Genomic DNA, 19706 nt, shown 5'->3' with positions numbered 1-19706 from the left:
AAGGAAGACAAATATGAGGCTGGCATCCAAAAGATCTTGGAGCTAATGCTAGAGGATAGAAAGAACAACGAGACCAAGATGGGAGTTGTAGAGGAAAGACTGACCAAGCTTGAATCTGGGTTAAACACTGTTGTCTCCACTGTGTCCATCATTAAGTTACAAATGGATCAATTCCAAAAGAAGGCAGTGGAGGATAAAGGCAAGGCTGTTGCCAAGGTTGTCGATATCAACAAGGATGAAGCCAGCACCTCCGGAACGAGTTTTGGTGACTGCCCGACACCCAGCGGACCGCCGCAAAGACCGCAGCGGCCCGCCACTGAAGAGGCAGAGGCGCCCACCAAGAAGGAACTCGTGCGGCACAACGGGATTGTACTCCCCTTCCAGCCGAGGAAGCCGTTCAAGCTTGAAGAGCAATTCCGATAATTTTTAAATATGTTCTGTAAATGTCATACTAACCTCCCCCTTGTTGATGCATTGCAGGAAATACCTAGGTATGCCAAGAGGAAGCCGTTCAAGCTTGAAGAGCAATTCCGATAATTTTTAAATATGTTCTGTAAATGTCATACTAACCTCCCTCTTGTTGATGCATTGCAGGAAATACCTAGGTATGCCAAGCTCTTGAGAGAGGCGGTGATGAAAAAGCAAAAGCTCCAGAAATCTGATCTAAAGCTACCTCTTCACTGTAGTGATATCATCCAAAAGCAAAGGACTGTCAAGCAGAGGGACCCTGGCCAATTCATCATTCGTTGTTCCATTGGGAATGGTAAGGTAGACAAGGCTCTTTGTGATCTTGGAGCTAGCGTCAACATAATGCCATTGGAGTACTACGAGAAGCTCAACATCGGGCCGCTCAAATCCACAGATACCTGCTTAAGGATGGCCGATAACACTGCGGTAAATGCGGTAGGGGTAATTGAGGATGTGTTAGTAAAGGTTGATGACTTCATATTCCCTGCCGATTTCTTTGTTTTTGACATGAAAGTTGATAAACAAGTTCCTCTAATTTTAGGCAGAAATTTTCTAGCCACATGCAAAGCTCTTATTGATGTAGGTAGAGGAGAAACCACGATAAGTGACCATGGAGGAAAGTCGACCTACAACATCGAAAGCGCGATGCTTAAGTATGAAGAGGCGAAACAAGCTAAGATGGAGCATGATTGCAGGGAGGTCATGGTGACCGATTTGTCTAAGCCTTATGATCCATTTGGAGAGGAAGATCTTTCTAACCCTACTATTTTCATTGTTAACACTTTACCTCAAGCTCCTAAAAAGGGCGAGCCTAATCCTACTAAGCCTACCTTGCAGGAAAAGCCCAAGAGAAAGAAGAGGAAGAAGAATCCACCTCACGATGACCCCGAAATCTACGTGATCAAAACCTCGAATGGAAAATTCAAATGGTGGAAGAAAGTTCTCAACAAGTTGGTTCCATTTGCGGTGGCAGAGACTAAGATTGTTGGTACAAAGGCATCCCAAAGGAATCCTCACGATGGGGGATAACTCATGAACTTCAAAGAACGTCAAGCTAAAGAGGAAAAATAAGCGCTTGTTGGGAGGCAACCCAACCTTTTTTTTGACAATTTTTGCCGTAAGTTAAGAATTGTTAGTTTTAGTTTAATTTTGTGCATTGAATTTTTTTTTTCGCAGGCTCTGACCTCTCCGCGGCGACCGCCGCATGCGAAGCGGCGGTCCGTCACCTGCTCGCTGGTAGTTTCTGTTGACGTGCGGGCCGCCGCTTGGGCGTATTTTTTTTCCAGCGTGATTTTTCCGAAGTTTCTCAACTTTCGCCCGGTCAAGCCTCAACGCGAGAATTTTCAAGGTACGTTTTTTTTTCAGTAGTTCACTCACGTCCCTACCAACTCTGCAAACTTATTTTACACTTTGTTGTAAATAAGTTTGGGGGGATGAAGTGGTGGACCATGAGTTTAGTTTTTGCTTTTATTTTCAAAAACCCCATAGGTGAATTTTGTGTTCTAAAAATGTTTTCTTGAATCCATGTCGTGAACTCAACATGAAGAACTTAGAAACACGCATACTTAGGGACATACTTTAGATCGAGTTGCCGATGATATTACATTCCATCTAATGTTTAAGTATGGTTTAACGTTTTGATTTGATGGTTTGGTAAAAAGGTGCATAATTAGTGAATTGTTTGTTCGCCTTGAATCATGCTTATACCTTGTGAGGATTTGAGCCAAAAATTTATTCTTGTGTGATTTATCTGCATGCATGTATATGTTTCTAGAACTTGCTCCTAATCTTGCCTAAGTTTACATAGTGTTTAAATCAATTTAGGAGGATGATTGACCATCTTTTCTTAGCCTACTTTTATCTAAAAAGCCATGACCCTCTAAAAAAAAATTTTCCCTTCAGACCCAAGTTTGAGCCTTTAAGTCCTTTCTTTGGAAGCCAAAATTATGGGACAATTCCTTGGGTTAGTTAGTCATTACTATCTTATTTTGTAAAGGAATTGGAGAGATAAGGGGGAAATATAAAAGTAGTGTGCTTAATGTAAAGAAAGTACAAGTTGTGAAGTTGAGAAAAATTCCAAGTATGTGCTTGATCTTAGAAAAGAAAAGAAAGGATGTGTAAGAAAGAAAAAGAAAAAAAAAGTGTGAAAGGTTGTGAAAAGAAGAAGAAAATCAAAGGATTGGAAAGTAAGTTGAAGGAGAAAAATAAATGAAGTGTTAAAAGTGCCTTGGGTTAGAAAAGTGGAGTTATCTTTACTCTACTTGGGATATTTTTATTTTTAGTCACTTTTTAGCCAAATATTCATCACCTACCAAAGAGCCTACATTACAACCAAAGATAAAGACCTTTCGGACTTTTGAAGCTTAATCACATTTAGTAGATGAGAGAGTAGACTTTGAGCAAGCCTATGGTAAACTTTGCATGATGCATGATTTGAGTGCTTATGTACACATTACCCTTATACACTTTGAGAGTGAGAGGACACTTCCCATCTTTGGAAGTTTGCCACATGTGAGGGCTTGAATTCAAGGTGTTCCACGAGTTAGTAATGAAAGTGCACTAATAACCGATGCTTGATTCGATTGCGTTAATACATGTTTAAATTGTTCTTCCATCTTTTGAGGCAATTATGACGTCTAGTCCTTGTGCATCCCGTGCGTCTATTTGGTGTCTTTATTGTTTTGTTTGAGGACAAACAAAAATGTATGTTTGGGGGAGTTGATACGCTCGGATTTTGCATTGTTTTAAGGCCATTCTTTGGTCCGTTTTTTATGTCAAAGTCACTCTACACGTCCATTATTTGCATATTTTGTCTATTTTGGTATTTTGACGTGTTTTGTGAGAAATGTGCATAATTGAGTCAAAAAAGGGAGCCAAAACGCCAAGTTTGGAAATCTGGAGTCAGACGGCGACCGGCGACCGCCGCGGATGGGTGCGGCGACCGCCGGCGCCCGGCGGGCAGATCAACGCAGCGGTCCGCCTCGGAAAAATGTGCTTGGAAGAGAAGTCTCGTCCGGCGACCGCCGGAAGATGTGCGGTGGTTCGCCGCCGAGGGAACAGACTCTCTGGAGTCCAATGCGGCGACCGCCGGCCAAGGTGCGGCGGTCCGCCGGAGAAAGGCGGCGAATCCGAGATGCCCTAGATTTGCGCCCAGTTTTACCATATTTTGGAAATTTTTTCCTTCTACAACAAGTCATGGCTTTCCCTTATAAATAAGACCTCAAGCTTCATCAAAACAAAAGAACTTCTACTTGCAAAATACTTCATAGAGATCAAGACCTAGAGTACTTCATTGGTGCAAGGAGTTGGAGAAGGATTTCAAGAACATCAAGAACGACAAGGATTCAACCTACGAGTTTTATTTGCTTTAGTTTTATGTTCAAATTGTCTTCCCTTCAATCTATGTTTTTAGCTTATTCAATTATGTGTAACTAAACTCATAGGATTCTAGGGATGTGTTAGTAACGACTTTGGTTATACAAATTCCTTTTTCTATCTAATATCCGTTTTGTTTTTACTTTGTTTCTTCCCTAAGTAGTTTTGATGCTGCATGATTGAGTGACACAATCATATATGATTTAATATAACTTGCTTCATAACTGTGACAGAGTTCTAGCGAGTTAGATTCACTTAGTAGATACTACAGTTAGCTTCCCTTAAAACGGCACTGTTAATTGAGAGTGATGACTTTTCAAGGGTCTTAGGAGCTTTTTGGAGTTACGTGTTATGATTGACAACCCTAATCTTGTAATCAACATTTGTATCGCATGAGCATAAGCTAGGAGACTCGTCCTTTCAAAGTATAAACTGTGCTAGGGTATTGTAGTTGGAATTTTGTATAACCATAACTGTGAACACACATCCCTGGGATTCCCTTATCTCTATCGTCTTTCTCTGTGTTTTATTCGCTTTTTAGTTGGTCTATGCTTTCTATTGTTTTTAGTTTTTCAAATGTTTTCAAAACCCAATTGTTTTTCCAGATAGTATTTAAGTCTTAGTAGAGGATAGACACTTTGTGTTCGTCTTTCCCGTGTTCGATATCCGGTACTAACCTTTAGCTATACTATATATACTCTGTATACTTGCAGGTTTATTTAGTGCTAATAAAAAGTGCATTACCTATCATGGATAAATATTGATTCTTCCATGGTGGGTGGTGCAAAGTTTATCGTGTGTCTAATTCATTATTTTATTTCTAAGCTCGTCGTAGTTTGACACACATAATTTTCTTTCAGGGTGAGAGTGCTATTTATTTGCTTATTCCCTAAAGAATTTTCGATCAACTAATTGCACCTTTGCCCGAAAATCTTTCCGGGCGTCATCTTGACTTGGTGCATTTATCATACCTGTTTATTTGATTCAGACCTTGAAATGACTCATGTCTATAAGCAGTCACCATTTTTTTCTAATTTCAGTTTGTGACCCATTTTCAGTTTACACAAAATAAGCTACCCTTATATTTTGGACACCCTTGATTGACTGCAGTATCTCCCACCCCTAGTCACGGCTTCCCGGCTTTGCTATCCTTAGCAAAGTGCGGTCATGACAAATATGCCACGTGCAATTTTTATTTTTATTAATTAAATCGAGAAAAAGATAAAAGAAAACTTCAAATTAGGGTTTTGGATGAAAATGTCAATATAGTGTTTCGAAAATATCAACACAATACTTTTGAGAATGTCAACACATTGCTAACTAATTGCTTATATTGACATTCTACATGTATTATATTGACATATTTTATATAGTATGTTGACATCTGCTGTACGAAAAAATTAAAAAATTTTGAAATTTTTTTCAAATTTTGACGTCGGAACATATGCGTGTAGATTATCATTGGAATCCTTATAAAATTATCTTTAATTTGATATATGTTATATGAATTTAAGTTTTGGGATTTCTTTTAAAAGTTAGTTATAACTAATTTTGTAGTTAATTGACATTAATACCCCTATTGATATTTTTTGTGCATGATATTAATACTCAAGGGTTGAATGATCTTCACCTTTAATTTAAAAATCTAATGACTATCATTTAGTTGTAGTTAGCAATTTAGGGGTGAGTTAGCAAATATAACACACCCCGATGGATTAGTTAATCATATAAATAGTTTAACCATTTAAATATACTCCCTCTGTCCCTGAAATTTTGTCACATTTTTTCATTTCCGTCCGTCTCACAAAATTTTCCACATTTCACTTTTTACCATTTTTTGTAGTGGACCCCACATTCCACTAACTTATTCTCACTCACATTTTATTATGGAACTAATACTTTAAAATTAGGACCCACATCCTACCAACTTTTTCAACTCACTTTCCATTACATTTCTTAGAACTCGTACCCGGTCTAACTGTGATAAAATTTGGAGGACGGAGGGAGTAACTATTTTTAGTTTTTAATATAAAAAATTAAAAATACATGAAAATTGTATTTAAAAAAATATATAGAAAGGATTATGCTGATTGAGACAAACTAAAAAGAAATATGGTACGGACAAATAATGTAATTTATGTTTAATTCAATCCAACGCACTCCAATTGTAGGCTTGGGCTGAGTCGGGACCCAAGTTTCCTGTCCCAGGGCGGGTCTGGGTCGGCCTAGGCCATTTAACAACATCACTTGGGCTGACACTTAGATTTACCCGATATGCTTCACTTGTGCATCTGAAACTTTACATCCAAATTTGCACATGTAATTTTAACAGGTTAATCATTAATACTAACTAGTATCACAGCTCGTGCGATGCACGGCCCAGTTAATTTTTTATGTCACGACCACAACTTTCTAGTGCTAGTGAGCGTAGTTATTTCGCGACTAAACAATTCTCAATAATCAAGGGACATCATAAAAAGGGGTGAAATCACTTAAAGCAATAATAGTCTCAAAGGCATGTGGGTACTTAGCCAAAAAGAATTCAGCGTATCAAGACTAAGTTCATAACTTTCTAGATCATAACTCTAGATTGCAGCGGAAGAGTCCAAGACAAAATAGCACGTATGAAGACATGCTACTTTGGGCTACCTAACTACTTATTTAAAATTCTTGTCCCAACACCTTCGCTTCCTCGTCCACGTTCAATCTGCACATTTGAAAATAACATGCAGGGCTGAGTATTTGATATACTCAGTGGGCACATTGCCAAAAACAGTTCTATTTTAAATTGTCAATGCCACAGTTGAGTGATCACGGGATTTTACTAAAAAGACCCGAGTCACTAAATACTTTTCCTTTAGTAAAGATTTTGATTTCGCAATCACATAACATGGATATACCATATCTGAACATTGTGTGAACCGGGAATGTGGCCACATTCCACGACGGTCACTGGACCGGCCAACTCCTATGTTAGCTCACGGTCCCCTTATGTGTACACTAGTCCGAGTAGGGTTTGCGGCCCTACTGGGACCCGAATTCGATTTAACTTAAATTGGCATAGCCAAGCAGATAGGTAATCATAAAACAAAACATGGCATGACAACATGCTTGACAAAATGCCCACCTCAAAAGCTAAAGCTCCTTCCGTAATTTCCTTAACTTGGCCTTAGATGACGTTCGTAGACGCCCCTTTAGGAAATAACATAATACTTAATTAGATTTTGGGATATCCATTAAGCTTAAACATGAATGCATCCTAAGTGCGTGGTCATTTTATTCTTTCTCTTAATTTTCTAGAAAAGCTCTAGAATTCTTGAATATTAATTAAATCAGTAGATTTAATTAAATTGGGAAAATTATTCGCTTAATGGGAGGGTGTTGCCTCCTATGCCATTTATTTAAGTACACAAAAAAAAAAGAAGGCTCGAGGTCTATTCATCGTTAGCGCATCTTAATTTCTTAAAATTAAACATTCGAGCATTTATACTAAAATTCGGAAAGTTAGACTTATCCTCGTGAAAATAAATAGCGGACCATTATTTAATCCATAACATAGGAGAGTCCATGATTTAATTAAATTCTTAGTCCATACTTTATTTAGTTGGTGGCCCAACTTATTACAAAAAAGGTAGCCCAACACAATTAAAAAGGAGAGGCCCAACAACAAAATTTAAGAGGCCCACTACTCCTTCCCCTTAATCCATCGGCCTCTCTCCCTCAAACAAAAATTCTCAAATCAAAAACACACACAACCCTAACCCTTCTCCCTCTTCTCTCTCGGCGGTATCGCCGCTCCACCAGGTCGCCGGAGCACCGTTCGCCGCCACTTCGTCGGGTCGCTGCTGTCTCGCCGTCAACGCCGCCAGCTATTGACCGGCGTCGAGCCCTTGCTGCTGTCGTCGCGCGAGAAATTGGGGAAAAACAGCGCCTCTGCAATTCCCTCTCCGTTCATCCCTCGTTCGTTCTCGGCGACTCAGCGTCGTCGCCGGCATCTCCGGCTGAGGCAGACGCTGCTTGGTCCGCCTTGAAGACCAGCGCCGCCGCCACCGCTTCGCGAGGCCTCGCTGCCGGGATCTCAACGCCCCAGAGAGGGCGTCTACTTCTGCCATCGTCGCGTCCAATCGACGTCACAGTTCCAGCCACGGTTGCTGCCTCCATCGCGTGGTCAGCCCCTGCTGCCCGTACGAAGCCGGCAGCCACCGTCCTTCGCCGAGACACTCTCGAACCGCCACGGCAGTCCCCAAAACAACTCCGAACAGCCCCGACTCACCCCGAAGATAAGTTCTCTACTCCAAGTTACGTTCTTTTCTGTATTTTCAATTAACCGCCGTGGGGGTGTTCAATCTGGTTTGTTCGATTGATTGTGTTTAATTGAGTTGATTTTTGGAGGGAACATTAGCTCCCTGGAACGAATTTCTACATATATGTGCTACTGATTTCGAGCATAAAGGCAGCCTATTGTACTTCTTGTTCCATTTATGTGTTAAAGCTCTAACAAGGCTACTACTGTTATGAGATTCCTATAGCCATGATTCTATGTTCTTGAGCTAGCATGATGTTCTAACAAGGGCAGAGGGTGTGCTTGTGTTATATTGATTGTGATTCTTAAGTTGTGGTGCCTCTATATGATGACATGAAAATTTGATTGGGAGAAAGGGTGGAGGTGTATTACCTCTTGAAGTAGTGAAGGAATGGGCTGCCTTTGTTGCTGCTCACTACTTGCTCCACCCTCAAACTCTTTGTTTTGCTGAAATTTCTTGCGGTGTGGAAGAGGGTTCATATGTGGTGTGGAGGGTTTTTATAGGCAGATTTTTGAGGTACTATGGGGAATTAATTTGGGCTGTTATACTACTTTGTTCTCATCTTGCAGGAGATCCCCTTTGACTATGATTCTGCAGCAAGATATACTTGAGAATTGGCTCTATTTGAGTACCTAGTACTTGGCTATTAACTCCCATTGTTTGCTTGTGGCTGGTGGGAAACAGGTGCTGCATTAGGGTGGAGAATTTGCAGGCTGGACTTGCCCCTTTTGGGTAAGTCTTTGGTCTCTCAACTAAAGAGATGTTGTCCCTTTTCTTCAATTAGTAGCCCTTAATTACTCTTGTTCCTTAGCCATTAAAACTTGTTTTTATCTTGCAGGTGAGAGAGAAATCTTGGCTACTACCTAGCTGTACCTCGAGCGGGCCTGGGTTCGTTGTCTGGGCCGACGGGCTGCTCGAAACGGGCCCTAATTTGGGCCTGGAGAAAAGGCCCGAAGTGCACCCAAAATTTTATATTTTCCTTTCCTTGTTTTCTTTCTTTGAGGACTTTGATCCATGTAACCTATTTTATTAGTTGTTCATTTTATTGAACATGAAATGCCATTCGAAACACTCTATTTTTCCGAAATGTATCTTTAGTCTGTTTTTAATTCGCTCACTTACTTCTTTAGTTTTTTTTTTGTAACTAAAAGGTTAAGTTTCAATAACGGCTCGAGTTCCATTTATTTTCACGAAATGAGAGAACGTTACATTTCTAGTTCCACATTACTATATCGATAACAAAATACTGGTGCGGGTATTACATTTTATTTGCATAAATTCAAAATTATGAATTTACATATACCAAATAAGAAACAATATTATTATTTCAAGTTCTAAAATCACTAATTATACAATAGCAATTTATTGTATCAATAAAAAATAATATAATCAAATATATTTATAAACTAAAAATTGCACACAAATCACATACTATCATTTAAATCACTTTTCGATCTATACTACAAAAGATCAATCACAAACATATGTCAATAAAAATAATGTATAAATATATATTCGAAGATAGACAAATCGATAAAAATCATCGACAAAAATACAGTAACATAATAAAAATAAATAAAAATAAAGAATGCATATAGTGGTGGACAATTATATAGGTACTGGACGGGGCATCAAAATATATTAGGTATTAAAGGGGAAAAAGAAAGCAATCCATATAACTTTTCACTATCTCGATTTAGGATGAATATTAAAAAATATTTAAATTTCCGAATATCAAAATCTATAAAAAAGATAATTAATGTTGGACACAAGAGATAATTGTAGAAATGCAAAAACAAACAGTTGTATCCTCTCAATCCTAGTCACTGCCATACACAACTTCTTAAGGATAATCACGTCGCTCCAATTACTATAGAGCAATACTTGATGCATAAGCATTAAGATACTACACGCAACCCACGTAATTAGAATACCACATCCTTTTATAGCCTTACTAGAACTATCTAATTAGTGAACAAAATAGCATGGAATATACATTCAAGACAAACAATATGCAGAATGCATGAATGTGCCACAATAAGAATATTACCACAACCTTCTACAGTTTTATGTTAACTATATTTAATTAATCAGAAAAATAGCATGGAATATACAACCGATATCAATATGCATGCATTTTGCCAAAAAAAAAAAAAACTGGTTGTATACTCTAATAGTATACCCCCACATTGCCTACTTCTCGTGTAGCTGCTACCACCCATACCACGAATTAAACACATTCTCCTTATTCCCAGTGAGGGTGCAAACAGTGTGGAACTCTTCATCCCACTCCAAAACGCGCCGTAGGGGGCCAGGGGCCATCAACCCTCTTCACCATCTCCTCCCTAATACAGTTCCTCCTCACACTCCTCCTGAAGGAGCCCAGCGAAATCTTGTGCCCCTTCCACCTGATCTCAACCGCGAAAGGCTAGTACTTTATGGATTAAGGGAAGGATTCAAGTTGGAGAAGAATGTAATGTAGATGGGTTGTTTCGTTTCATACGGCAATTGCAAATGCAGATGAACAAAATAAAGCCTTGTTATTTCAGTTCGAGGACTATATAAATTCTAAAGTTAATAGGTTAGTGGGTAAGTGGCAATGAATGTCATTAGTGGATAGTTAATCATGAAAAAAATGAAGAGTCATAGTATTAATATTTCATTTAAGTTAATATTTTAAATTTAATAATATAGTAAGTATATTAAAAAAAATTATATTATTGATGGCATTTGTGTAATTATTCCCAAAACTCCCCTTTTATATATTTATAGAGTATAGATATCCAAATGCACCTCTACTTCAGTTTAACCAAAAATCATAATTGTGAAAAAATCACAAAAGGTTAAACTTCTACGGTTGTCCATGAGAGTTTAAAACGTGCACCCTCTCCCTAGGCCAGGACTCTTGGTCCGTCTCATTCTCTCTCATTTCTGTCTCAAATCACAACTCCTACAATATACGCCTTCTCCTTAAACCAGAACATTTAATTGAAACTATTCATTGTTTTACCTCTAAAAGTTAGATATAAGACACACAGAGTGTTATATTGCTAACTATTTAAGTTGCTAACTTTGCTAACTAATCAATGCAGTGTATTAAAAATGTCAACACGGTGACATTAAAATGTCAACACATAATATCAACACATTATATTGAAGTTCAACATAATCATGTGTTGACATTTTAATGTCATTGTGTTGACATTTTTAATACATTGTTGATGAGTTAGCAAGTTAGCAACTTAAGAAAGTTAGCAATTGATCACACCCCTAAGACACTATATAATGCAAAAATACTTATTATATACTCTCTTCGTCCCATTTAAGATGACACGTTTTCCTTTTTAGTTTGTCCCAACAAAGATGACACATTTTCTTTTTTGGTAATTTTCTCTCTCCAATTAATACACCTAACCACTTTTTCTCAGTCCTATTTAAATATTCATCTTTCTTTCTCTCTCTATTTTAATACTTACACCTACATTTTCTCTCTCCAATTAAATACATTAACCAATAACTCCTAAAATCTTGTGCCAGCTAAGAAATTTGTCATCTTAGCCGGGACGAGGGGAGTAATAAAATAAAATTGTAAATCATAAAAATTTAAAAATTTCAAATCCTAAAAATTAGAAAATTCAAAATCCCAAAAATTGAAAACGACAACTACAATTAAAATTCTATAAAGAAGCTCGATTTTCTTAGCAAGTGAGAATAATATTGCTAGGAAGAAAAGAGGTGAAGGAACGAAGAAGAATTGGAGATGAAGGTGTATTTATAGGATTTTCTAAAAAAAATTAAAAAAATTATATAAACCATCCACTCTCAATTCCAGCACAGCCTCGCCAGCCACAGTGGGCGTTGCAAGCGGCCGCGCCTCTCCTGGCCTCCCGCCCGTCCCTGAACACCACGATGGGGGAGCCGCGGAGAAATACTTCTTAGATAATAAAATAAAATTACAAATCGTAAAAATTTAAAATTAGAAAATTCAAAATCCTAAAACTTGAAAACGACGAATACAATTAAATATCTAAGAAGCAGCTCCTTTGATTTTCTTAGCAAGTGAGAATGGTATTGATAGGAAGAGAAGAAGTGAAGGAATGAAGAAGAACCGGAGATTGAGATGTATTTATAGGATTTTTTGGAAAAAATTTTAAAAAAATACAAAAACCCTACCCACCCCCGCACTCCATTTCGGCACAGACTTGCCAGCCACATTGGATATTGCAAGTGGTCGCATCTCTCCTGGCACTCTTCACGGCCTCCCGGCCATCCCCGACTCGATCCCCATGCTAGTCCTCAAACCCCACAATGCGGGAGCCACGCGCTGGGACTCCCTTCCCTCCTCTCCTCCATTGTAAGTGCTAAGAAGTTTATAACTCTCGTTTATTGTAAGTGCTTTAAAGTTTACAAGAGATAGGAAGAACTTGAATTAAGTCGGAATTAATGATCTTTAGCACGCAATTATCACCTAAAATTGACCATTTGCATCAAAATAATACTCCATTCGTTCCTGAAGACGTCCCTGAAAAGTATGAAATTTCTATTTCTGGAAACTTTTCTCTAATAAGGTGGGACTCATTCCCCGATAAAAATACTTTAAAAACTTTTTATTTCTTTCTCTCTCTTACTTTTCTCCAATTATGCATTAAAGTGGGTGCCGAATCAATGTTCGTACTTTGTAGGAACTTTAGGGAGTGTATAATAATAGTATCAGTAAAAAAGTTCCCCCCCTCCCCCCAACTAAGACCTTTCTAAAAAAAAACTCTTTAACCTATTTTACTCCCTTTGACTCATAAAATAACCTATTTTACTCCCTTTGACTCATAAAATTGAAAACTCTTTTCATTTTCATATGTGTATAAAGATAGCATATTTTTATATTTAATATTTTTTTTTAATGAGGTGAGCCGTATTATCTATTAAAAATAATTTAATTATTATTTTTATCTCTTTTATTTTATTGAGTGAACTATAAAAATGGTCCCTGGATTATGAGTTTATCTCGCCCATAGTCCCTGGACTTTAAAAATATCGCCTGATATCCCTGGACTAAGGGTTTATCACAAAAATGGTCTTTCTTTCACTGTTTTCGGTCGAAAATACCCTTGGGAGGGGGAGGGTTTGGGCAATTTGATCTTTTTACACTTTTAACATTTTAAATCTGATATTAAATTTTAGTGATGTACAAAATCTAATATTATTTCAAAATTATCATTCTTCTTCCCTTTTACTATCCTTCACTTTGTTTCTTTATTTGAATATTAGATTTAATTTTACAAAATTAAATTATAAATTTCAATTTTTAAATATCAATAAATTTTTTTAATTAAAACTGTTAATTCATGGACACTATAAATATTGATTAAAACTATTAATTTTTGTTATTTAATATGATATCCAGCTAAATTGAAGAAGTACAGAAAAATAATATTAATCATGATGAAAAATAAGAGCTACTCTATTTAGCCTTCGTTCGGCTACTATAATTGCTTGTGATTAAATATTATGAAGTTCACTAAAAATTTGATCTCGCTAAAAATTTTATATAGGAGTATTTTTGTTGAAATATTCTAGTAAATTTTGATTGTTTTCAAATTAATAAACGTAAATTATATCAGTCTTACATTAGATGCATATTTATTTCAGAATAAATCGTGTTATATGATCTATTTATGATTAAAGCTATTAAATATTGATTAAAACTAAGGCGTTGGCATACCTTATTAATTAAATATTAGACACTATCAAATATTGATTATGACTATTAATTTTTGTTATTTAATAATTCTTAAATTTAAAAAATTTATTGATATTTAAAAATTGAAATTTAAAATTTAATTTCGTAAAATTAAATCTAATATTGAAATAAAGAAACAAAATAAGGATGACAAAAGGGATGAGGAATGATAATTTTGAAATAATATTAGATTTAGTACATCACTGAAATAATATCAAATTTAAAATGTTAAAAGTATAAAAAAACCAAATTGTCCAACCTCCAAAAAACCCCCAAAAGGGTATTTTCGACCGAAAACGATGAAAAATGATCATTTTCGAAATAAATCCTTAGTCCAGGGATGTCTGGCGATATTTTCAAAGTCCATGAATTATGGACGAGATAAACTTATAGTCCAGAGACTATTTTTGTAGTCACTCTATTTTATTAATTATATATTAAAATTTGTACAATGTGTATTTTTTTTAGACTATGAGAGTATTAAACGAAATTGGCGGATAAAAGATTTATTAATAACAGAAAGTCAATTTGTCATTTCATGTCAACTCATGTTTGGGTTAAGTGTGTTTTACAATAAAGAATTCCACTAGCTTAGATAGAGAGCACCCTAATAGGTCAATGTTAGTAAGAGTGTATGTTAATGTAATCAATTGAGGTATGTTTTGCGATTCACAACTGTAGTAAATATGCGTTCCTTGTAGAAGGTCAGCTTTAAATTTGTTTGCTGAAATGAAGTGAGATATGATTGTTTCAACACAAGTTTTGAGGATTTATAGCTCATAGTAGCTTCAGGTGTCAGGAACAAACAAGAGGTAGGGGGCTTCTTCAGTTCTTCATTCGATTTGCGAAAAGCTTCAAAATTCCCCACTTTGTTTCTGCACATCGCTAGGTAATTTATTGTAGATTTTGATTACTCCGTTTATGAGGTTTTTGTAAAATTGGATGTTCGAAACTTTAATCTTGAACGCATCATTTTGCAATTTCATTTTCATCTTCTCTGAGCTGATTCGGAATAAATGCTGCGTTTAGGGTTTCATTGATCTGCCCCGATATTTACATTTGTCCATTTCATATGATTAAACTCAAATATCTATCCATGCTGTTTGAATGTTTGCTTAAAGCAAATGCTCTTGCCCTTTTCCTCCTTCAGCTGGGGGATTTAAATGGTTTTTTTTTTTTAAAGCAAAGGTTTATTCTTGAGGAAGCTTTTTTCTTGCTTTGATTCCTTTTTCCTTTTGAAATTAGGTTTGAATTGGTTTTCCTTTATTTATCTGGGTTCAGCGAGTAGAAGGCTTCACCAATAAAGGGGGGAAAAGAGAGCTTCATTTTGTTTTCCCTGGCTCTGTTGAATTCTATACACCTACTTCAGATTAAATTTCTTGAATTCTGAGAGCAAACAACGGGGAAGAAAGCAAGATTTAATGCATCTCTCTCTATGGAAACCACTCTCTCATTGTGCTGCACTGCTATTGGATAGAAAGAGCAGAAGAAGAGATGGTTCTGAGCATTCAAATGAGGAAATTCAGGCTAATCCTTCAATTCTGAGAAAATTGCACGAACACAAATTGAGGGAGGCTCTTGAAGAAGCTTCCGAAGATGGCTCCCTTGTTAAGTCCCAAGACATTGATGCTGAGTCATTGGCCAATCAAGATGAGGGGTTAGGCCGTTCGCGGTCACTGGCACGGCTCAATGCCCAGAAGGAGTTCCTCAGAGCCACTGCTCTTGCAGCCGAGCGCACATTCGAGTCTGAGGACTCGATTCCTCAGCTAACTGAGGCCTTCTCCAAGTTCCTGACGATGTATCCAAAATACCAGTCATCTGAGAAGATTGAGCAGCTAAGGAAGGATGAGTACTCGCATCTCTTGGGTGTTGGTTCAAAGGTATGCCTTGATTACTGTGGATTTGGATTGTTTTCATTGTTGCAAAGTATCCATTATTGGGAATCGTCGACGTTTAGTTTGTCTGAGATCACGGCTAATTTAAGTAATCATGCTTTATACGGGGGAGCTGAGATTGGGACTGTAGAGTATGATATCAAGACTAGAATTATGGATTATTTGAACATCCCTGAGAATGAATACGGCCTTGTTTTCACTGTGAGCCGTGGCTCAGCTTTCAAGTTGCTTGCTGAGTCATATCCGTTTCACACTAACAAGAGGTTGTTGACCATGTTTGATCACGAGAGTCAATCTGTGAACTGGATGGCTCAGAGTGCTAGAGAGAAAGGTGCCAAGGTTCAAAGCGCGTGGTTTAGATGGCCTACTCTCAAGCTCTGTTCGACTGACTTGAGGAAGCAGATTTCAAACAAAAAGAAGAGGAAGAAAGATTCAGCAACCGGTCTATTCGTGTTCCCTGTTCAGTCGAGAGTCACTGGTTCCAAGTACTCATATCAGTGGATGGCTCTAGCCCAACAGAACAACTGGCATGTCTTGCTCGATGCTGGAGCATTGGGCCCGAAAGACATGGATTCTCTTGGATTGTCTTTGTTCCGGCCAGACTTCATCATCACGTCATTCTACAGAGTGTTCGGCTATGATCCAACTGGTTTTGGATGCCTTTTGATCAAGAAATCTGTGATGAGCAGTCTTCAAAATCAATCGGGTCATGCTGGGTCGGGTATAGTCAAAATAAGCCCCGTCTTTCCCCTCTACTTGAGTGATTCTATGGATAATATCCCTGGATTTGGGTGTGATGAGGATGAAGAAGTGAATGGGACTGGTGAAGTGAATTGTGAGAATCGTCGCGATTCTCAGCTGCCGGCCTTTTCTGGTGCCTACACTTCTGCTCAGGTGAGGGATGTGTTCGAGACCGAGATGGAGCATGATAATAGCTCTGACCGAGATGGGGCAAGCACCATATTTGAAGAAACTGAAAGTGTTTCTGTCGGGGAGATGATGAAAAGTCCAGTCTTCAGTGAAGACGAATCATCGGATAACTCACTTTGGATTGATTTGGGTCAGAGTCCAATAGGATCGGATGCTGCAGCTCCTTCAAACAAACATATGGCATCCTCTCCTCTACCGCCGGCTTGGTTTAGCAGGAAGAACAATAAACTCACTTCTCCGAATGCCTCAAAGTTACCAAGCAGCGGAATGTATGACAAGGAGTTGAACCCGGGGAATCATGAGGTTCTTTCATTTGATGCTGCTGTTCGATCAGTTTCTCAAGAACTAGACCATTTCAAGGAGATACCTGAAGAAGAGCCATTCTCGGAAGGATATCCAGCTTCACGAGAATATAGGACTCCGGATAATCAGCAATTCAAAGAGATTGAAGAAGAAGTCGATATCAACAATTCAACTTGCTCTGTTATTAGGGGCTCTAATCGTCTGACTACTCAGACTGGCTGTGCTTCTGAGATATGCCTCGAGAAAGAGAGTGCTGTAAGACGAGAGACAGAGGGAGAATTTAGATTGCTGGAAAGGCGAGAAAAGAGTAGAATTGCCGGAGGCAGGTTTTTTGGGATAGAGGAGAGTGAAACAGCTGGAAATAAAGGGAGAAGGGTATCCTTTAGCACAGAAGACAACAGAGCTCATATTTGTCAGGCTCCAGAGCCAGGAGAAACGTCTCCCAATAGTATAGACGATGATGACTATTTGAGCAATGGGGAGTATGACGAGCAAGAATCAGAAAGGGGTGAACCTGAGATAATCTGCAAGCATCTGGATCATATAAATATGTTGGGCCTGAACAAGACCACCTCCCGGCTTCGTTTCTTGATCAATTGGCTTGTGACCTCTCTGCTTCAACTAAGGTTGCCTAGTTCGGGTAGGCAAGACAGTGTGCCGCTTGTTCACATATACGGGCCAAAGATTAAATATGAAAGAGGCGCTGCAGTGGCTTTCAATGTGAGGGACAGAACTAGGGGTCTGATCAGCCCGGAGGTTGTACAAAAGCTCGCTGAATTGCATGGTATCTGTCTTGGTGTCGGAATACTGAGTCACATACGTATCATAGAAGAGTCGAAGCAGCGTGGACCTGTGAGTGTTGATGATACCACCCTTTGCAAGCCAATGGCAAATGGGGGAAAAAGTGGGTTTATTAGAGTTGAAGTTGTGACTGCCTCACTTGCATTTTTGAGTAATTTTGATGATGTATATAAGTTGTGGGCTTTTGTGGCTAAATTTATTGATCCAAACTTCGTGAAAGAGGGCGTGTTGCCATCTGTTACTGAAGAGGTTGAAGAATGAGATGGTAAACCATTGCTGCTGCTCTCTGCATTTCTTGATTGTTGTTTTTTCTGTCCTGCTGGTTTGGCTTCTTGTAGAGTATGATTTTCGAATGTTTGGTATGAAATGAAGCAGATACACATTAGCATTGCACTCCTCTGTTCAGAATGAAATGTCACTCATTGTATTTGCAACTCTATTTTATAGTAAAAAAATTGATGGGATGCCAAGGTTGATATTAACCAAATTATTATCGAGTCTTCCAAAAAGATCTCGACTTAAAGAGAGTTGGCTTGAAAATTGTTGGTCAGACTTCTTCAGAGACGAAAGAGTTGTTTGTCTCTGTTGTGGAGACACCCAGTTTTCTACCTGGGAGTTTTTGAGTTGCAAATATGGAATACTAAGAATTTTGAGGTCTCAATTTATTATTTTATCTACAACTTCAAATAAATTAATAAAAGGATAATCAATTGTTGATATTTATGTAATTTAATGTCAACAAAAATATTTATAATATTGGAATTCAACTTAATTTTTGAAGCAGAAAATTAATACTAACATAGACTAAACGAAAACAATGTTAGCTAATGGTGCTCAGTATGTAACATAACATTTCTCTCTCTATGTATAATATGCCTAGAAAATTGTGTTGGTTGGGTCGGTCTCGACTCTCAAGTCAACTTAATAACAATCCAACCCAATAATGTCTAAACAAAATCCGAACTTTTAAGGAAATGATTAGTTCGAACATGAACCAGGCATGTTATCTTCGAACTCGCACACTACAAGTATTTGTTTACAACACGGATATAATTTGGGTTGACATATACACATATCTGGGCTTTAGCTATTCCATTGATAGATCAGTTTTTTATGCTCAAAGTTCGATTGCCTTTTGAAAATATGTGTCATTTTAGAGAAATTAGAATTGGGTAAAAATGGAGATTTCATAATTTTAAATACATGTTCTTGTCTCGCAACCTTTTCCTTTTACTTTGCAAGTATTGTGTATGTCATTTTTATAAAACATACACATGATTGGAGGAATTTTATGGATGTCGACGTACTCATATTATTTAGAAAAATAAAATTTGAGTTCTTAAAAATTTGTTTGCCTTTGTGCATTTATAGTGTTTGTTAGCTATCTACTTGCATATCTATAAAACGATAAAAGAGAATTTTAAGTCAACCTATAAGCATAACTTTAAGGAACATGTATTATTATCAACTGGAAGGAAAAATAAAATAAAATAATACTCCCTCCGATCACGAAAATTTGTCCCATTTTTCCATTTCCGTCCGTCCCCCAAAATTGTCCCATTTCACTTTTACCATTTTTGGTAGTGGATCTCATATTCCACTAACTCATTCCTACTCACATTTTATTATAAAACTAATATATAAAAATAGGACCCACAATCCACTAACTTTTCCAACCCACTTTCCATTTCTAAAAACCCGTGCCCGATCAAACCGGGACGAATTTTTCGTGAACGAGGGAATAATAATAATAATAATAATAATAATAATAATAATAATAATAAATTATTATTATTATTATTATTATTATTATTATTATTATTAATGTATTATTATCAACTGGGGCGATCTGATTTTTTCAGGTCAAAATATTCCCCTAAAATAAACAAGATT

The 19706-nt window shown here is 37.4% G+C and overlaps 1 protein-coding gene across 4 annotated transcripts; it reads left to right on the top strand.

Annotated features, from left to right (window-relative positions):
• The first annotated feature begins 14516 nt into the window (after positions 1-14516).
• Positions 14517-18206, top strand: LOC125188902. 4 transcript variants are annotated; one of them, XM_048085998.1, is made up of 3 exons: positions 14573-14588; positions 14677-14773; positions 15130-18206. In XM_048085998.1, the coding sequence occupies exon 3, from the start codon at positions 15306-15308 to the stop codon at positions 18072-18074; it is 2769 nt and encodes a 922-aa protein (XP_047941955.1). In that variant the 5' UTR covers positions 14573-14588; positions 14677-14773; positions 15130-15305; the 3' UTR covers positions 18075-18206. The 4 variants fall into 4 exon arrangements, with proteins under 4 accessions (XP_047941956.1, XP_047941954.1, XP_047941953.1 ...); XM_048085999.1 differs by having other exon boundaries at positions 14517-14696; XM_048085997.1 differs by having other exon boundaries at positions 14517-14773; positions 15166-18206.
• Positions 18207-19706: the final 1500 nt, after the last annotated feature.

This window comes from Salvia hispanica, chromosome 5, assembly GCF_023119035.1.
Source record: "Salvia hispanica cultivar TCC Black 2014 chromosome 5, UniMelb_Shisp_WGS_1.0, whole genome shotgun sequence".
NCBI classification, from domain to species: Eukaryota; Viridiplantae; Streptophyta; class Magnoliopsida; order Lamiales; family Lamiaceae; genus Salvia; species Salvia hispanica.
Note: the sequence above shows the minus strand (reverse complement) of the source record. Positions and strands in the feature narration are given on the sequence as shown.